The sequence below is a fragment of the Anabas testudineus genome, chromosome 9 (genome assembly GCF_900324465.2).
Source record: "Anabas testudineus chromosome 9, fAnaTes1.2, whole genome shotgun sequence".
NCBI classification, from domain to species: domain Eukaryota; kingdom Metazoa; phylum Chordata; class Actinopteri; order Anabantiformes; family Anabantidae; genus Anabas; species Anabas testudineus.
In genome coordinates, this window is record NC_046618.1 from 14,868,218 (window position 1) to 14,890,171 (window position 21,954).

At 37.7% G+C, this 21,954-nt stretch overlaps 1 protein-coding gene across 1 annotated transcript in view; it reads left to right on the forward strand.

Moving 5' to 3' along the window:
* The window catches only part of grid2 (glutamate receptor, ionotropic, delta 2), a 394,704-nt gene that overhangs the window by 320,541 nt on the left and 52,209 nt on the right, over window positions 1–21,954 (forward strand). Inside the window, exons 12-13 of the mRNA XM_026343567.1 lie at window positions 13,862–14,000; window positions 21,720–21,915. Coding sequence (XP_026199352.1) covers window positions 13,862–14,000; window positions 21,720–21,915 — 335 coding nt within the window. The remainder of the gene's footprint in view (window positions 1–13,861; window positions 14,001–21,719; window positions 21,916–21,954) is intronic.

The window sequence follows — 21,954 nt, forward strand, 5'->3', positions numbered from 1 at the left end:
AAGGTCACAATAGATTATAAACTCAACTTGTGAGTCAGGATCAATAAGACATGGAGAATGTTGTAACCTTTGGCTATTACTTGTCAAAAAGACAAGTAACCGTGGCTTTTGTTCGCCAACAACACAGCCACTATTCAAGTAATCATTAATCCCACAATAATTTCCGGTGAGTCCATATTTGCTGGCTTGTTTGTGATTATAAATGAACAAACTAGTCCCCATTTCTTCAACCACCACCAAAACTGCAAAAGACTCCAGACTCGCCAGATGAAGGAACAAAAAGAGAAGGAGGAATAGGACACAGGTCAGTCAAAAGGGATAACACAGGGGGAGAGCTGTGCGCTACACACCTTGTTAGACACCTTGTTAGTGTTCAGTCATTTGCTATAATCTGCTGATGCAGGGCTGTGTGATAATAGACATTATGATAGAAAGACAGAATACCAAAGTTACGAAAGTGGCCAAGGAAACAAATACTTTGTACGACAGAGAGAGGAAAAAGTGCTTGTTAAAATTATTCTTTGGTCTTCCCAAGCTGTAATCTTTTTCATTCTACCTTTCAGTTCTGCAGAAATTAGGACCATTTCTGTTCCAGTCATATAACCTAATAAAGTTATTATACACTGAAGCTTATTAAAAAGACTCACTTTTAGCCAATCAGAGCATCTATCGCTTCTCATGCTTTTTACAGTGTTTCCATAATTAATATCATTTAAGACTTTGTGCCAATAATTCATAACAGAACATGAAGTGAGGCTGGTTTACAATAAAGCTAGTAAGACCCTGTTTATTGACACCATCTCAGCAATTGTTAAAACAAAACTAGTGATCATCTATCTCTTGTATTATTTATCAGAGTACCACACATAACCCCCTCATCCCTCAGGTATTAGTGTGGTTTAGTTTAATAGAAACTTAATTTTTAATACAAGATTTTATGGACAGGCAGACTCCTGGCATAGAGTTGATCATTTACTATGGGGAACTAAAAAGCACACCAAAATATAACACTACTGAGTTATAGTTTATGACTCATTTTTAATATTTTGCACTGGATTTACACTGAATATTCTTGGTTTTTATATGTTATGTCGATTAAAATTACTTATTGACTCACACAGGAAAAAAATGCAATTCGCAAATAGTTTTCCTACTTAAGATGAAGATTGCAATAAAACTATGAACTTATTAGATTGTGGCTAGTTCTGTTTTAGCAACATAATTTACCTTTGTATCCTTAAAACATGTGCAGCTGTAATTCAAAGTGCAATCTAGAGCCATTAGATGGTAACCAACATCCTCTAACAGTTTACAGCTAAAACCTCTATGTGACAACATTTCAGAGGGTGAATAGAGAAGTGCGGCAGCCAAATGAAAAGGTTTACTTTCTCTGTCAGGAAACCAACCTTGACTCAACATTTAAGTCTAGAAGAGGTCAACCCCTGTAGGAAGTGACTGAACAAACAGGTGATGAGGACTAGCTGTGGTAATGTTCATTGTATCCTCTGCATGCTGCCAGTCACTAGTTTGAGGAATGGCGAGAGGTGTTTGCGGCATCCTCATGTGCAGACTCGTGGCTCTGTACTGTCATCCCATAACATTGGCACAGACGTGTTTATAAAATAATCATTCTCTTCTTTGCTTCGCACAACTTTAGGCAGGAGGGTTCACAGCATCTGTCCACAACTCTGGAAAATCACTTATATCAAATGCACTCTTTTTATAATCCACATTCCCACTGCCGACTGTTCTGAAGCTTCTCTTCAAAGTTGCACCATCACACTCTTATTCTTAGATGAAAGAAGATGAGAGCAGTTCATTGGAGCTTTTTAAACGGGGGAAGGCAAGATGGAACATGTTCAGCTGATGTCAGCTCCCAGCTGGAATCACTGCAATCTCACCACAAAGTGATGCAACTTAATTTTTTTTTCTTCAATTCGAACTATTTCATTCATCATGAAAGTGTCTATAATGACATTTTTAGGAAAGTGGAAGTCCCACAAAACATGGGCAGGTGAAAAAAAAGAATATGCTGAGATATCGAACTTCACGTCACACTATATTGTTGCACACGTGGAATATTGCTAATTTTTTATTTTGTACCTCAGTGATTCACACAAACACTGATAATCACCACGACTGCATTTGTGGTCTACAATAAAATTACAACAATAAAAGTAATAAAACTACTAAAATGAAAAATGCGGTCTAGTCGAGATTCACTGATGTAGCTGAGTACAGTCTGTTTTACTGACATTACACTACACACTAATTCTTTAAAATACAGTTAGATGACATAATGATGTCTAAAGTGTCTTAAACTCTACGAGTGCAGCAGGAAGTCGAATCCAACATCTAAAAAAAAACCTCAAATTGTCGAAGTGTTCCATCAAAAGTTAAGTACGATTGTTCATTTTGAACGATCACATGCTGCGCTGTTCTTTTAGTGAAAAGAGCAGAAATAAAATAGAAATAAGGGTAGTAAGATGTTTCTCACAGAAGGAAATTGCAATATACCTCTGAACAGTTATCAGTGCTTTGGCAGACACCATAATCTGCTATATCTGCAATTAGAAGTAATGTAATTACCACTTTTCAGCATCTTCAGGCTACATAAGCTGCTTGATTATGATAAAGTGTTTATGCATGGCACTGATTACAGTATGTGACACGACAGATTTCTGAAATCATTCAAACACAGGTAAAATAAAAAAAATGAAGTAGAAAATCATTATCACACAATCACAACCATCAGCACATGAATACCAATTATTGTAAATTGTAGAAGTCAAGTTACCAAAGAACTTTGAAGTTTCTCTGATGGTGAAGATGAAATAACATGACAAAAAACTTTGAGTCTAAATGTAGGCCTGTATTCTGGTTGCTATTGATTTTCTTTTGTTTGAGTCAACAAATTTGGAGGCTTCACAAGGAAAACAAAATCACGGCCAAACACACACACACACACACACACACACTCACAAAAGCCATATGTCTACACACTGTTATTCATTTGTTTTGAGTGAAATAAATAGGGACAGCCGGAACAAGGATGAAAAATTAGTCAGATACAGGAGCTGTTGTTTCCTGCAGGTTTGGCACCAAAAATATTGTATAAGCCAACTCATCTGCATCAAACACATTTAATGTGTTTCCCGGCCTGCCTTCAACTCTTACTTCTTCTCCCTGTCTCTCCACACCTCTCCCTTCTGCCTCTCTCTACTCCTCTCCTCTTTCCCCCATCCTTGTTGACATGCTGCACTTAAAGGAAGCTCCAGATGAGTGTAGCTTTGAAGCCAGTCGAGCGGTGGGCACATCCAGGAGGGTTTAATATCTATGTGGCTTTCTTGTAAAGCTTCAAATCTCACCACTGAGCAAGCACCTCCACTGCCTCAGATTACACCCCACCACCACCTGATGACTTGCAAGAGTCATTATTTATTTTTATTTTTTTTTTACCATCAATTTCTCCTCCAGCACTTCAATTGCTCTCGACGGACGGTGTCCTAGTGATTATAAACAACTCTGGAAAGACATATTACGGTGTTGGGGCCTGGGTGAAGAGGGAAAAAGTGAGAGAATAGAAAAGGGGGGAGGGGGATGACGGAGTGCATACATTACTCCCCCAGCACCTCTGCTGCTTGCTCCTCTTCAATCTCTCCATTGTACATGGCCCACCTCTAATACCCCTGGCTATCAGCAGAAGTGAAGAGGGATTTTCCATGCGGTTAGCAATTTTTCAAGTCATCAAGTGCTACCATTATAAAAATCCAGCAGGCCAGTAATGTTGTGAGTTAAGATGCATAAAGTTTACAATTCAGAGATGTGCCTAATGGGATCTCACGTCCCAGAATGCTCTCTGATTTTCTATAAGCACCTTATACCATCCTCAAAATATCAAGATGGAGTAGAAGAGTAAACAGACGTTATGTGCCAGCTATGCACATGTGTTACTGCAGTGATGATTTGGAGGATGAGAACAGAGAAATCGACCGATACTGCTTTAAAGCATGTACATGCACACATTACAAGTATTACATATGATTGAGAAACAATCATATTACCCTATGTCTTTTTGTTTTTACTTGACAAACTTTTTGACAAATATCATTTAACACTCAACACTGTGTTTTATATTGAATTCTACTAACTTTGCAAATTAATAGAAGATGATTATGTAGATGCCAAAGTTAGTCTTAAGCTAATGCAACTTCTGACTAATTGCATTTACAGTATCTCACCAACAGCAGGTGGAATTTTAATCAAGTGTGTTTAAAGTTATTATATGGGTGACATCCAAAATTTTGATTGCGACAGGAGAGGTCTTGATTACACTTAGCATAACAAATGCAAGTTATAATCAGCAACTTGGCAACCACATTTATATCAGCTTTTTCATGGAAATTTTTTTTTCCTGTGTTGTAGCTGTCTGCATTACAACTGAAAACGTATGTAACATTATAATTTCTTGTGTACATTCTGGTGTAATGTAAAAAAGCCAATATTATTTACATATTTATTTGGTTTTGTTATTCATCAGATATGATACGCAATATATGCAACGAATTAAACCAGATAAACTGTGGCTAATTCTCAAGTGTGGTCCCTCAGCAGCACCTGAGCTTTCAGAGGCAAGCACTTTAATTTTGCTGTGCTGCACACAAAGCCGAGACATTATTTAGGTTATAATTCATTCATTTTAGAGTAATGTGCTGGACGAGTGTTGTTATTGTGGTTATTTGCTTTAATAAAATTATTAATATTCATGAATCATACATTAATATTTCATATTGGCAGTGATTCACTTGTATTGCTGACAAATTGCTCTTGACCTAGACCAACATGTGCACTACAAAGAGTGTTACAGTGTCTAGTAACCCTCTAACACAGCAATATTTCATCAAATGCACATGTTGACTGCTTCTCTTGTATCTGCATACAACAGAGTTCATCATCAGTGTGATGAGGTTATCAATGGCATAATACAAAACAATAATATAAAACAAAGCAAATGACTGCAATGAATGGTTACTAACTATCTATAAAAATAAATATGTTGTTTTCAGTATGTTTGCATATACAATTATCTTGGGAATTGAAAACAGTGGGAGATCAAAGTGATGACAGAGACAATTTGAGTGTGGGGGGAAAAAAGGAAAAAAAACAAAATCTCCAAACTGTAGCCAGTGAGTACAAACTGAATGTTTGCAACCTGCAACAAAGCTTTAAAAACTCTTTAATATACTCTTCAGTCTTCAGATGCGTTTGCTTGTTTGTTTGCTTGACTGAAGAAGCAGCAGTTGAATATGGCGATGTGAGATATAAATGTCATTTACTACTATGTTTAGGTGTACTACACAGTATGGAGTAACTAATATCATAACTAAATTAGGAAACAAAGAAATCCCATAGTACTGTAGCTCTAATTGTACAGAATGGGGGGTAATTGTAAAAGTAAATGCTGAATGAAATGCTGATTATTGCATTTTCAAAGTCACTGTCCAAAAATCGCTTCTTTCCCAGGGAACATGTTACTGTAACTTAACACAACAGTGAAGCATTAAAAGCAGGCCGCTATATACAATGTTTCTACAAACGCCACGTTCTATGAAGCAGGAAGCTGTTACATGAAAGATGTATTGGAGAAGTAAACATGCTGTAGTCCAATCGGAGGGACTTCCATGTCTTCCGTGTCACATCACACTAAAGAGCCCAGTTCTGAATTCTGTGCGTAATATGTTATTAACTCTATCTTTGCAGAGTCGACATATTCAGAACAGGACTTAAGTAGAAACCCCACAAGAGTTCAGTGTGTGTAATAGGAATATAAGTTTCAATATGAGTTCAACTGGGGAAAAAAAGATATTCAAATTGTACAGAACCACCCTAAGGGAGAAAGTCGAAATGGGGTTCTGTACTCACTGTGGTTAGCTTGTGGAAGTCGGCTCAATTTCACAAAAAGGGAGCAAATTAAAAGATTGAAATGCAAATTATTCCCCCACTTAGCTGTGCTTCAGAGCGTGCTCACCATGCAGATATCAGCTATGTCTGGATGTGTGCAAGTGCAACATTACGTGTGCAAAATGCAGCAAGACTCTCTGTGCTCATACTGTATGTGCATGTATGCGTGTATACTGTATATATTGAGAGAAAACTGATAACACATTATTTCATTTCACTCTTGAAGTCCCCATAAAAGATAGTACAGTGCATCTTTTACATCTGGACAGAATGGCATCAAACGTGTTTTGATGGTCCTTTACTGAGAATTGAAATTAATTGAAAAAGGCTACTTTGTAAATTGATTTCTCCTTCTCCTTCTTCTGTTTGCAAGTGTCCAAATCTCTCCACACTCTTTCTGTTGCATTATTTATCTCATCTTCTTTTGTTAGCTTTGAAATTGTGTCTGTAATAATGTTAGTTAAAAAAAAAGGGGACTGGGGCACAGACAGTAGCATACTGTGCCCAGTCGCATTAATTCATCTTCTCACCACAGCACAACGTGTACACACTTTGAGACTATAAGGAAATCAATAGGTCTCATTCAAAAACACAGACTTTAAAATCTGGTGCCTCCTATAAATGCAAGGAATTCACTGATGTTTGACGTGAAAATGATTTATGGGTGCTCAAAATGTGTAAATCATTCTACTTATACAAGGAATAATATGCAAAACACTGGGCAGGTTGGATCGGGTTTGTCTCAGATTTGGCAGGACATGTTGTATTCAATCTGGTCAGGTGTTCACACAAACACATACTAAGTAGCTGGCCTCCTATGCATCTGTAGCACTGGCAATGTGTTGAGCATGTAATTACAGTAACATAATCACCCCAACGCCCCAACGAGTTTCAAGCTTTTTCTGTGTTTTCCAGGTTACTTATGTTACATACATAACATGTTAAGACCCTATCGTGAAGAACTCAGCCAAGCCATGACCGTGGTAATCAGCTTTTCCTCCATGTAGTTTAAAATTCTTTCACGTGAGGATCATAATGATTGTGATGGGCTCTGTCACAGCCAGTGGAATCTTGTATAGTTAGCCCTTTCTGCACTTTCCACGGATCATGTAGCTATCGTGTAGCATAGCTGAGTTCCTGGTTTAATTTGTTGCGCTTTCATTATCACAGGACCAATTTTAGGAATTTGTATGTGTGAATGCTCATTAAAGAGCAACTACAAGCTTTTAAAATGAGGAGTGACTGGGGCTAAAGATATATTTCATGAAATACGTTTTTCTTAATAAAACTTTAGGACATGGGTAATACAACTTTGATATAAGCCATTCCATTTGTGTTTTGACAGTGATGATAATGAGAATAAAGCCACATGAACTAATCATGTAGCTGGAAAAGTAGACACGCAAAGTAGACACACATGCTTTAGGTTTAGATGCTTTTAGATGTTCTTTAAAGACCTAGGTACATCTTTATACCTGCACATGGCCTACAAATGTTAGAAGCAAAACGCCAGACAGAATGTCATGGTGCAGACAACAAGACAAGTCAGTTTGACAGTTTTAGTATTCTTAATTTTACCTAATTTTATGTCACACTGAGAAATATATCCTTTGGCGAAATGAGCCAAAAACCATGCTCAGACACCCTTACTTGTTTGTGTGTCTACCCTTCAGAGTCGCTGTGACCAACTTGCCTCTTCATCACTTGTAAGCATTCATTATTAAAACTGGCTGCTTTTTGGCCTTGGAGAGCTTTTTTCATTCCCTGCAATGAATGAAGGTAGAGCAGCCGGAGAAATTCCCGACTGCACAGGGCCAAGTGTGGAGACCTGAGATAAACACCCAGCCATTTTCTGTGTGTGAATGCATGCATATGTGTAAATGTCTGTATGTGACTATAACTACGTAATTCCCCTCTAAAAAAAGCTCAGGTACGAACTGTGTGCATGTGTGTCTGTGTGTGTGCGTGTATGTGTACTACAGTGTGTGCAGAATTTGCCTGACATTGAACTTATTACAGAAACATTCATTTATAGTCTTCTCCTCTCTTTTCTTCAAGCCTCATCAGCACTTTTGCCTCCTTTTCACACTTAAAAAGGAACATAAAAATGATGAAGTCAGCAGAAATTTCTTTGGGCTTATTTACAGGCAGTGTTTCTCTGCTCGCCTTCTATATGTGGATCAATACAATCTGTGTATAATATAAGGGTTACAACAGCCAACAGGAAGTCAGGGTTGTGTGTGAGAGAGAACATGTTCAAGTTTATGTGTAGGTGGCACTTTTGTAAATGTATATGCTTTTTGCTGAAGGGCATCAAGTAGGGTTTGTCTTGCAGAAATATTTCACACAACAGTGTATAGGTTATTCTAAAGGTTATGGTAATTAATTTAGCTATTTATTAATATTGCATGGATATACTCTTCACAGGAGAGTAGGAAACAATACAGTAGTACCAGGGAACTTTGTGGAGTCACTGCTCATTGTAGAAGTTCATGATGTTCCACAAAGTACATCTTGAAAAAGTTAACAAGACTAAAGACAGATTCTCCCTGATAAATCAAAACATGGTTTCATTATATGTATGAACTATATCATTCTGATAGTGTAGTGGTACAGTATCATCACAATTTGATTGAAATGACTTAATTATTGTACAATATACCCACACAATTTATAAAAACTCAAAACTAAAGTTTTTTTCGGTCCAGTCAAGTATACATCTTTTCCATCAGTTCCTGATTAACTCTAGTTCGTCCTCTTGTTCTCTCTGCATACAACAGCAATAAAGCAGTGACATGTTTATGTAGCTAGATGAGCCAAAAGGCAGGAAGATAGGAAATGAGAATAAATGAGATCGGAAGTGTCTGAGAGAATCCTTCAATAAAACCGGGGATTAGAAAGCACAAGAAGGAGTAATTACTGCCCAAACTGCTTAGAGAGACTTTAGCTTAGTGTAACAGTATTTTAAAAACAAGTTTAAGTTAAAAAAAAATTACAAAAAATAACACATAACAATACGCCTTCCTTAATAACTATTTAGAAAGATAATCGAATAACTTCTATTCAAAGAGATATAAGGCCATTTTAAGAAGAAATAAACAGGCAATGCTAGAATTTCTTTGAAACCATCTAATATGTATAGTTAAACAGATATTATGTCCTAGGAAACTGGGGATCATTAACAATCAGCTGAGCTTTACTTTGTCTTAAGGGCATGGAGATTTGCTCTTTTCAGACCCTGCTCTGGTCATATCTCAGCTTGACTACTGCAGTGTATTACTGTCAGGGTTACCAGCTTGCACCATCAAACCCCTCCAGATGATCCAAAATGCTGCAGCATGTCTCATTTTTGATCAGCCAAAAAGGACACACGTTACACCACTTTTCAGATCTCTGCTCTGGCTTCCTGTAGTTGCATGAATCAGGTTCAAAGCCCTGACCCTTACCTACAAAGTTGTCAACTCAACAGCACCGGCCCACCTGAACTCCCTCTTCCAGGTCCACAATAGCTCTCGCCCACTGCGCTCTGCCAGCGAATGACGTTTTGTGGCCCCCTCACCTTACCTTAAAAGATCCCAGGCAAAACTTTTCAGCTCTGTGGTTCCATGAAGGTGGAACGACCTGCCCACCTTTGCACGTCCAGCTCAATTTTCAAATACTTTCTGAAAACAGAACTTTTCCAAACACTTAAATCTTTCTCTGCAAAAAACTTGCACCTATACCCCATGTAACAGAAGCAGCTCTTCATAGACACATTACTTTATAGTCCAGCCAGTCAGACAAGATTGACAGGAAGTAAGCTGTGAGGAAGTAAGTGGCTAGAGTTGGCCAACAACAAATGAAAACCAAAGGTGACCTAGAAGCTACATTAAAAATGAAATGGCCTACAGTAAGAACAGGAAACATGATTTGCAAAAAAAAGTACTTCTTGTAATTTGGAGTAATTAGGCTCAAACAAGAATCTTCTCTTTTATGGTTCTTTTAAGTATAGTTTCAGATTTTGATTTCCCTTTTGGAGTGGGCTAGGATAAAAAATAAAGACATAGAGCTTGCCCACAGCTACATGGGAACAGAGCAGAGACATAGTGGGAAGAATGGCTAACTACTGAGGGAATACAATATAGTTTCCTTGAAGGTGTCAGGCTGGCACAAAAGCTGCTTCATGCTAGATATGCTCCTATAGAATCCATAAACATACAAACATTGACAGGAGAGTTTCAGGATGGCAACCACAGGAAAAAATGAAAGGTGCCTAGAAGCTTGAGAAGAAGCTCCTATGTTCTAAGACTGACAGAGACGAGTAAGTGGATGATTTTTAGTTTCACATTTAGTTTCAGCAGACATACAGATGTGAAGTAAATTGTTGGTACCTCCAATTAATAAAAGAATACTCACATTGGTCACTGAAATAACCTAATAAATATTTATTAAAAATTAACTCGTGAAAATGAGACTTTGCTTTTGATTATGAAGGCCCAGTCACATATAGCATACAGTGGCAACAAAAAGTCTGTGAACATTTTGGAATTTTAAGATATTCTGCATTTTTTTGTCATGAAATATGATCTGATCTTCATCTATGTCAAGAGCATTAACAAATAGAATGTGCCTATAACACACACACAACAAAATTATGATCTTTTATGGTTTTATTTTATTTTTTTTTATATATATATTTTATTTTACAACAACCTTAGTGCTAAGGGGGAAAAGTATGTGAACCTCAAAAATTGGAGCATAGTGTGGATATTTTAATTTTAAGAAAATTAGAGAGTTACCTGCATACCTTGGGTGTGGTAAATGGTCAGAACCAATTCTTTAGGATTGGGAGGGCAGATAATCAGAATTTATCTCACCATTACATTTATGATTCTACCTTAAAAACACTTTTACTACCTTTACCTTAAACATGTTTGTCAAATTAGTTTTTTTCTTATATCCTGAAACAACTCTCCCTAACTTTCTGTGTTTCATGTTGAGTGTGGTATACACCATGATACTAAACAGCAAAGTGACTACGTTTCACCATTTAAATAGGCAGACTGTAGTTTAACTGTAGTTAAAATGTCCCTATGGTCAAATTATTTTCAATATTTTTTAGCTTCTGTTGAACCACAACTGAAAAGCAATGTCTGATTTTAATGGGTTCATTTTTTATTTATTATTACTTATGTCAGTCAAAGTTGTTTCAGTGACCAATGTGGGTTTTTCTTTCTTTAATGGAAGGGTACCAACACTTTCAAAACAAAACTATATATATAAAACTATAACAAAACAGTTAACTATTCTAACATGCATTCGTACAAGCATCAGCCACAATGTTACCTTTCTTCTTTACTGATCCATCAAACTGATTATATTTTAGTAGTGGTTGTGGTTTTGTGGTCACTTAGCCAACTAGATTTCTTTTTTGTCCTTAAAGTGTTCTCTTTTATGGAAGGCAGTGTTGCTCATCGTCAGTTTCAACACTTCAACTTTGTGTTGAAGCAGCAGCCTTAACAGGACTGCTTTATCATTAGCTGCTTTCACACATGGACTAGAACGCAAAACTTTCGGAACTTTGTGGCCCCAGTTGGTTTGCATGCAAAAACTCAAATAGCCAAGTTGTGTGCCTGGCTCTACTTTGAGGTGCTGCAAACAAAAATGATTTCCTGCTGTATACTTTTTCACATCATGCCTGCACTTTTTACCCACAGACCACCCGTCACTGAAACCAAACTGTTTTTCCCAAGTAAGAACGCATTTAACTCAGACTTTTCCCCTGCTGCTCGCTGAATGTGTGAATGCACAACTCTGCACAAGGAGACACCAGACATTATCTAGAGTGCATATCAACAAATTTTAAGTTTAAGTTTAAGTTTAATAGCTGGTACCTTCAGCTTCATCATTCATTTATTATCTTACAAAAATGGTCTCACTTGTTCCTTCTCTGTGTCTATTTCACACAAATGTGAACACATACACCCACATTTAGAACAGTATTCTATTTGCCCTTTTCAGCGAGGCTGTTGTAGCTGATCTTGATTTGATTTAGACATCATCTAGGGACAGAGAAAACTATAAAACTACCTAACAAAACTCTCCCCACCTTTAAATAGTGGGACATTTAGATGCCATAACTCAACTGAGTCCTTTCCCTACTGTATTAAATATTTTATAAAAGTCACTTGTGCAGCCAGAAATCAACATAAAAATTGTTCTGAGACTCGACAATAGTTCTTTTTTTCTTTTTTTTTCTGATAACTTGATTGGACCTGCATAGATTCAGTTCCTTTTTACCACTGACAAATAAATGCTTGTTCATGATCAAGAATAGTATTTACATACTTAATACATAATTACATTGTTTGATTGATGAAATTGTATTCTAGATGACTAATGTTTCTCATAAAATAATGCCTCTTTAGTACAAATGGAGATTTTCATGGTGTCTCTATATGTATTTGGAATTACGAAGCTTTTTTTGACCATTTGAAAAGAAATCTGTTTTCTAAAAAATTTGATCTGTGCCAGTGATTTTAAGATGTTAAACATGACATCAAAGCAAACAATGTAAAAGAAGAGAGTCTCATGGCAGATTACAATACTGGCACACACGCACAAGTGATTATTTAAACTAAATATATGTACAGTGTACAGTAGTACACATTATTCTGCATTCAGGCTTGTAATGCAATGTTAAAAGCAAATCTGTTGCCTGAAAAAGATACAGTGAACCCAGACAGAGTGAGGCAGAGGTGTAAAGAGAGTACGCATGTGAATTAAATCAAGTGCTGTATGTGATTCAGAAAAGGTCTGACAGGCAGATGATGATGGCCAAATGGCAAAAGCAAGAATACAGTGGAAAAAGAGAAAGTGAGCGAGATAAAGGGAACGTGGGATTAAGTGGATATCACATACATTCTTGAGTCCCCACTGGAGGAAGCGGGAGTAAAGAGAGTACCTGTTGGTCCGACTTAATGTAACAGTGATCCAGCAGCGAAAAGAATGAATGAGGCAAATTCCTGTCAGGCTGCAATAAAGGCAGCGAGGAGGTTCTCACATGCAGCAAATCCATCATTACAGTTCATTTGTGTGTATGTGTATATTTGGTATGCATAATCAAATATGTATAAATGCATGATTGTCAGTAAGCTACATGTTATTATTCAGCAGTCTACATGAGAAAAATAGCAAAGCCGAGGATATTTATGTGCTATTTTCTGCGCTGGTTAAATCCCAATTTTTATTTATTTTTTTTCCATGTTTGGAGTGACAGCCATTTTGAAGCTCACAGAAAGAGGGGGCACTTTTCATTATATTGTGGCACAGCATTTCAAAGGACAAGGCTACAAAAGCAGTTTATAACACAAAACAGGGATAGAGAGGTTTGATATTTGAAGACAGGCAAGCCACTTATTATTGTAATGCGCTCCAGGTGACATTAAATCCTAATGGTAAGACCTGACAAGAAATTGCGCATTGTGTGTTCAGTTTGCTCAGGCTTAAAGATGATTTTCAAGATAAGTCATTGCGGGCTATAAAGTACATTTTAACGTGTGTCTAAGCAGGTATGATTGCTGGTATTTTGAGAATGTTTCTAGATTAAAACATTTCAAAAGCGACCACTATCACCTCTCAACATAAAATGTCTTTGTAGATGAGCATATAGATTTAGTTCTCTGCAGTTTCTCCCACTTTATTCTGTCATGTGATCTCTTAATCCAAACATAATCTTTCAGGATGTGCTTTGCTGTTTCAACAGCTTTTGCCCTGAAGCAAAGAATTGCTTGTATGTGTTGATGTGATACCTTTTGTCTTTGTTCTGTTTCTGTGCCTTTCTTTTTCTTTCTTTCTTTGTTTCTGTCTCTCTCGCTCACTCTCTCTCTCTTTCTCTCTCTCTTTCTCTCTCTCTTTCTAGGTGGAGAGGTACCCTACACCACATTAGCTACAAGGATGATGATGGGTGTTTGGTGGATGTTTGCTTTGATTGTCATCTCCTCATATACTGCCAATCTTGCAGCCTTTCTCACCATCACACGGATAGAAAACTCCATACAGTAAGTATCCAGCAGTTCTTAGGCCTTTGCTGTTAATGATGGAACATAATTATGTCAAATTATGTTTCCATGGATTACATTTTTCAAAAACTCTATTTTGGTTCCAATATGCAAAAAAACCTACACCAAGGACATTATAGTAAGTAGTATGCATTAGGGGTGGTAGATTTACAGTGCATCCGGAAAGTATTCAGACGCTACAACGCAGAAACAAGGGAGGGACAGTTCCGAACTTTTCTGGCACAGTTCAAGCTGGAAGTCACAGAGCTGTGAGGTCCAATACAGAACAAGTAAAATGCTTAAACATCTGGGGAGATGTTATTTAGTGATCTGAAAAGAAATCTGTCACTTTATAGTCTAGTTTAAGACTAACATCAACTTTTCTTATAGGTCACCCCTTTATTAGGCAAAATATTTAATGTTCATTGTGAAAACTGTGACTAATGAAATCAAAACACTTGAAACCTTGATCCAACATCTGAACCAGATCTTTTTCCACATTTTGTTATGTAACAGCCTTAATCCAAAATCGACTAAATTAATTATTTTCCTCAAATTTCTACTAACAATACCCCATAATGACAATGTGAAAGAAGTTTGTCGGAAATCTTTGCAATTTAATTTTTAAAATTGAAAATCACATGTATATAAATATTTACAGCCTTTGCCATGACACTAAAAATTTTGCTCTGGTGCTTCCTGTTTCCACTGATCATCCCGATGTTTCATCAACTCGATTGGAGTCCAAGTGTGGGAAATTCAGTTCATTAGACATGATTTGACTTTATAAAGTCCCACAGTTAACAGTGCATGCCAGAGCACAAACCAAGCCCAAGGAATTGTCTGTAGACCTCAGAGACATGATTGTATCGAGGCACAGATCCTTGGTAGGGTACAGAAAAATGTCTGTAGCATTTAAGGTCTTAAGGTCTCAATGAGCATAGTGGCCTCCATCATCTCTAGGATTGTTGGATTCACCAGGACTCTTCCTAGAGTGGGAGAACGTTGAGAACAACCACCTCTGCAGTACTCCACTCAGGCCTGTATGGTAGAGTGGCCTGAGACAAGCCACTCCTTAGTAAAAGGCACATGACAGCCCACCTGGAGTTTTCCAAAAGACACCTGAAGGACTCTGAAGGAAAGATCATGAGAAACAAAATTCTTTGGTCTGATGAAACGAAGACTGAACTCTTTGGCCTGAATGCCAAACGTCATGTCTGGAGGAAACCAGGCACCGCTCATCACCTGACCTGGGACAATGTAATCCCAGAGAAAGTTGAATGTAGCAATGTAAAGAGACATCCTCAGTGAAAACCTGTTCCAGAGCACTCTGGACCTCAGACTGAGGCGACAGTTCATCTTTCAATGGTTAATCTTTCACAAAAAAGCACAAAAATCAAGACAAAGGAGTGGCTACAGAGCAACTGTATGAATATCCTTGAGTGGCCCAGCCAGATACTTGAACATTTCTGGAGACATTTGAAGATGGTTGTGCCGCAATGCTCCCCATCTACCCCGATACTGCAAAGGAGAAACTGCCCAAAAATAGGTGTTCCAAGCTTGTAGCATCTTATTCAAAAAGACTTAAGCAAAGGCTGTTTTGCAAAGATTTTCAAAAAATGTCTTCATGTCATTATGGGATATTGTTTGTAGAATAGACACACACAAGTACTTCCCTTAGCTTTCCTTCCCCTCTCTCTATCCTTTCTCACCTCTTTTTTTTTTGTCCCATCATACCATAGTCATTTCGTGTCTGGATCTATCATTTTGTGGGTGTGTGTATTTCCACCAATGCACATAGCGTATGAAGAAAGGAAATGGACAGGACAAGACAATGCATAAAAAAGGTGAAGTAAAGAGTTTCTGGGAAAACCGAAATATGGTGGCAACAAAACAAAGCTGGTCTTTGCTTCTGACTTTCATCCACTGGTCTTCGGTTGAGGAAGGTCCACCGAGACATCTTAGCATTCATCTGAATGTACAACTCAACAGTTATTATCATTATGTTGCAAATTAGAATTCTTTTAACGGGATTATCTGCAAGTGAGAAGAGGTGTTTTCTTCATAGGTTGGGGCCAGAGACTGTAGCAAGGCTGGCAACTGGCAAAGCCTTCTGCTCTCATTGCTGTGATTTCACAGACACACACACATACATACACATTATTTCCCTAAGCGAAATGCCCTCTGTTTGTCTATCCTTGTGATAATATGTTTGCCAGCTTCTCTCCTGGTGGCACTAGGAAACGCTCATCTCTCATTGGAATAATCAGCATGCCCAAGCATCCGCTATGCCCGGCAGTGCCATAGTTAATTGTACTTGGCTTTGGAATAAACAACATTTATTTCTCTAAATCTCATCACTATCTGTCTCTTAATTTGTTTCTGTCAGTTTGTCTCTGTCGTTCTCTTGCTCTCTTTGCCAGACTTCTCCTTTTTTCTTTGGTTTACTTTAGTCTCTATCTTTTCATCTCTCTTGTCCTCACACTGGTTTTTCTTAATCTCAAATGCTTCTGTCCAGTCTTTCGGAAAAGAGTAGAAAGTCTTTATTGTTTGTGTTTGTCTGTGCGTTTGTTAAATGAGTGCCTTTCAGTTTGCTGCCTCATTCAGCATCCATTGAGCTAATTAAGGATTTCCATAAATTTTAATGCATTATCTTTAATGTGTTGACTCTTCTGGGGTCATTAGTGGCATAATTACCACCTAAACTGCAGCACCCACATGGCCTTAGGCTTCCAAAAACGGTTGGTGGAATAAGTGGTATGAGGGAACATATCCAAAATAAACTGAGAGTAATCATCAGCAAAAACTGTCAATGGAAAGATGAAGAGAGTAGCCAAGTGAAAAAAAGGAGACACCGACGTTGAGATTAGCATGCACTTTAATCTGTTAATACTTGACTAACATATTACGCATAATGGAACAAGAGTAAATGCATTTGCGTGAGTGATTGAGAGAGTAAATTCATTAAATACGGAAAAGAGAAAGCAAGCAAATGCACGGGCAGGAAAGAAAGGCAGGGTTGGAGAAGGATGGAGGCATTGCTCTTCTTAGTGTCTCAGTGAGCCATCCGGAAAGACAGGGTTTTTAAGTATTAATGCTCTTGTTTCATTCTGGAAATGAAATAACAAGTGAGCGTTCAGAACCCTCTCTGGACTATTTCACGCTTGGATGTTTTTCTTCAATTTCAGTGCGAATCCTTTAGGAAAACAGTCAGAGATGGCAGTGGAGAGGGACAAAGAGAGAGAGCAAGAGAGAAAAATACAAAGAGAGAGACAAAACGGTATAGACATTATGAAGTGGAAATGAAAAGTACCTAGAAGAAAAGATGAGACGGATTAAGAAGAAAGAGAGAGGACAGAGAAAGAGGTTAAAGATAGAAAAGAGGACCAATAAACAGTAGAAAAAAAAACATGGAAAAGGGGCCAGGGGTTTGGGGTGTGGCGAGGAATCAGAATGAGAAATTGATTTTGGGCTGGTAAAAAAGTGAAAAGAGACAGCTACTATTGAGAGAAGGGAGAGAGATGGAGTGGAAGAATTGGTTTGGATGGGAGGATTGTAAGAGTTTCTGCGAATAAAAAGCAGCTTTCCTGGCTGGTGCTCACACAAGAGATGTTATATTTTATGCTTGCCAAAGATATATTGCCATATTCAATCAGGTGTTTTTTTTTTTTTTTTACTTGCTTGTAGCTTTACATCTGTTGATGTATGTTTGCATGACTGTTACAGTATATTTCAGTGGTGGAGTGAGTCAGCAGAGGGGTCACATTGGCTAAACTGACAACTCAGCTGCCTATTTAAAGCCTAATGGACCTTTAATGGTCTAAAAGGCTAATGAAGTCAAGATGGTTCGTTGCCACATGTCATGAAGTTTGTCAATAAATACCCATGTTTTTTTTTCCCCCTTTTTTCCACACACACACACACAATTACGCTAAATTACTTTTACATTTATTATTACATTTCATTATTGAGATACAATTACATTCATGATTTGCACAAGCAAATCTAAAAGCTTCTTCCTGGTAATCGTGAGAAATTGGCATAGACACAGAGCGTTGCTGTAACCATAATAACTCACTGTGTCTGTTGCCTGTGTGTGCACGGCATGAGAAGAGAGGGAGAGACGCTGTGCTGATCTGTCTTGTCTGTCTGTGCCCTGTCAGTGTCCTGCTTTTGGGCCCTGATGTTGTCAGTTATAAAGCTGCTTTTCACTGCGTGAGAAAATGGACGTGTGGCTTGAGAGCTGGTATCCCTGCTAACAAGTGTGACTAAGGTGGAGGAGCTGCTCAGCTCACTCTGCAGACTTGTTAGCTATCAAGCAACATTAACATGAGCATTTACTGTTAACATTAAATAGTCTAATATATTTTGGTTCTGGTAACATTAACATTAGTACTAGCAAGCTCAGCTAAAGGTACATAATTGGGTTGGGTTGAATTCCCTGTTGCAGCTGTGGCTTCTAGGCGCAGGTTCTAGCTCTGCTGCAGGCTTTCTTGATAAGCACATCATTGTCACTCTGACAGACAATACAGTTCTTGTGTCAAACTCTCTTACCTCTGTTGGGTATATTGACCTCAGCCTTATCCTCACCTAACCCTAGCCACAGATGGGCACGCTACTGTCAATACACTTTTAAAGTTGGGTAACACATCTCGACAAGGCAACTGAATTTGATACAAGGCCTGCGGTGAGTGTGTATATGTGTGTGTGTATTTTATCAAGGAGGTTTAATGATAACTGTGAGTTTGATTGTTGCTCAATATAATGTCATCATACAATTAATTTGCATCCTCCAAGATCCTATTTTTATTGCCCCTGAGATGACAGGACACAATGTCGAGTCCTGACATGGTGACATTCAGTAGCATAAAAATTAACAAAGAAATAAAATTGAATGCTTGTTTGACAGCTGCATCAGTTAGATTTTGATTTGTTAGTCTCTTTAAACTGTGTTTGTCTTGCATTGCTTTTAGCTGTCATGGGCTACTTGTTGTTATAAGGGTTGCACAGGTGCCTGCAGAGGTCCAGCAGCCACGAGTTAATGTTTATTAACCCTTTAAACAAATTAATTTCTTCACAGAATTGGAGAGGCAAGATCACCTTTGCCATTTCACTAAATTTGCTTTCCTCAAGGCATGTTACCAAATATGATTATCTCCATGGGCATATACTTTGATTCACATGCAATTAAGATCATGTGTCTAGCCCTTTCCCTCTTTTGAGTCTGTTAATCAATCACGACACTCACACACACATAAACACACATGCATATACTATTTGTCACATACTCGATACATTCAGCTGCTATTCACTTCATTTACTTGCTCATTGAGCTGCTTAGAGGGAATATAATTGGTTGCAAAATGAGCTAGCATACACACAGAGGAAAGACACAACTGTGTGCAAACACACACATACAGACATTCAGTTCAAACCAAACAATCACAAAAAGACAATTAAACACATAATTCATATAGGCATATCTCTGTGGGACAACACACGCAATAATAAATGTAGGGATGGCCATTGTCAGTGTTTGATTAAAACACAGACATTTAATGGTGTTTGATTAAAATGAATTATTGTAGATTCCTCACAAGCTTTTTTTTATCAATATTCTGTCCTTCTGTTTCCATACAAATACAGCAACGACCCTGTCTCCAAAACACAACATTTTAAATTGCAAACACAAACCGTGATCGTAATCATTGACTATGTTTCGTTAAAACACATTTTTAAAAAGATAAAATAAATAATTAATAACTCAACTTTAATCCTGTGTGGTTAGGATTAGGTGCAGGCAACAAAAATACTTTGGTTAAGATTAGTGAAAGATCGCGTTTTTGTTGAAAGGTCAACGAAAATGGGCTTGTAATGACACCACACCACAGTCTTTCTCTAACCTTAACCAAGTAGTGGGAGTGCCTAAACCCAACTATGTGAAAGTGTAATAACTCTGTATTGATACAAACTGGATTCAGATCAGATTATTTGGTGGAGAATTAATATATATAAGAGATATACGTTATCTGGTAGCATTTTACTGATGTGGCCAGTATCCACATATTTGTGGTTTGTCCATTACAACAATTAACAACATATCGTCATCATGTTATAAAAAACGTAATACCTAATCCAGTTGCAATTATTCAACTACAACATTTCTCTCAAAGTTAGAGAAATAGAAAACCTTTTTTTTTTTTTTTTTAGAAAAGTATGTTCATCATATGAAGTAATCTTAGGATTAAGGATATTTTGACCACAGTTTGCAGTTCAAGTCTTTTTACAGGATGCTCTGTATTTAGCAATATTAAAGTGGTGAACACTACATGGATTTTTTTCCCACAAAAATACTTTGGTTTTCAAAACCTTCACTGCACCCTAATATGCATCTGAACCTTGCAATAATTTAGCTTTTACTGTATCTTCTAACTCCTTCCTGCACGCAAAGTCTTCTTCCTCTGTTATATCCTTGTCGTGTTCGGGCATTAACCCAATTCTTTTTACATTAGCACATTTAAGCCATCTTAAATTTGTTTTGTTCAGAGTTTTTCTCTCACTGTCACAGTTAAATTCAATGTCAACTCTCTCCCTTTCTGTCTCAGACACATGTACTATTAAATAACAAGCTTAGACTTACTACCCAGTGAAACCAATTCACGAAGGGGGAATCCTGGTCAAAGAGTGTTCTGACAGGCTTACATATTCACGTGGGAGTGGTGGGGAAAAGAGATTATTAAGGCCAAAGATTAATTGACGGCAGTAAAAGATCATGTTCATGGCAGAGTTCATTAAAAATTTCAAAGGATTTTTTTTTCAGCAGGTCAAAGATAGAATAGTTGAGGAAGGCATTAGAGAGAGCAGTACTGCACGTCACAGCCTTCTATAACAAGTTTGAATGTGTTATTTTCTGTGTGCGTGCCTTGTAATGATAAAAAAACAGTACCCACTTATGTGTTCCCTATTGTTAAACCTACTTTGTGGGTGTATCACAGCTGAATTAATGAAGTGAGATGCTGTACACGTGTTGTTCTTTATTAAGCAGGACATGTTCTTTTGCATGTTTTGTTTCATAAATGTGCACCTTTCAAGTCCATGGGTGGTACTGTATGTGGCAACCATTTAGCAAACAAACAGTAATTAGTTCCTGTAATGGTTCTCTGTTGCATTTCTCAGAGGCCAAACTCTTTGAGGGGCAACTCAAGCACCGTTGCATTATAATTAACAATGGCTTTTGTATTCCCCCAGCGGTGGCAATTTATGGGTGGTAGGTAGAGCAATATGGAAAGGCAGAGAGAGAAAGGAAAAACAAGACAGACTGTGCTTTTTCATTCCTACAGTACTCCTTTATTAGTGTCTTTTACTTGGTAGTCACAGTACAAACTGTGTGCAAATACAAAAACCATGTGCTGCTGCTTAAACTGCTATCCACATACATTTTTTCTCACATCCGTTGGTCATATCCCATTCTTCCATTTTTCCATTTTTATTGCACGTCAGTTACATGTTGCTGCCAACTCCCACTGTTACCCCATGAAGAGTTTACATCACATCATTTATTTATGGGGGAAGAGATAGATGTGAACCACAGTTGGTCAGTCCATGAATACTACACTAAGGGTTGCCAGAACAGTAACAATTTAATAAAGATAATTTACCATGTGTTCTCCTGCAAGCCTAAGCGAATACTAATTCTTCTTATCACTTGTTTCTCTGTAGGTCTCTCCAGGACTTATCCAAGCAGACAGAGTTGCCTTATGGTACAGTGCTGGATTCTGCAGTATACGATCAGGTGCGCTCCAAGGCCATGAATCCCTTTGAGAGAGACCCTATGTACTCCCAGATGTGGCGAATGATTAACCGCACTGGAGGAGCCGACAATAATGTTGAGGAGTCAAAAGAAGGTGTTCGCAAGGTAGGTTCTTACTTAACTTACTTTAAATTAGTTAGAGAT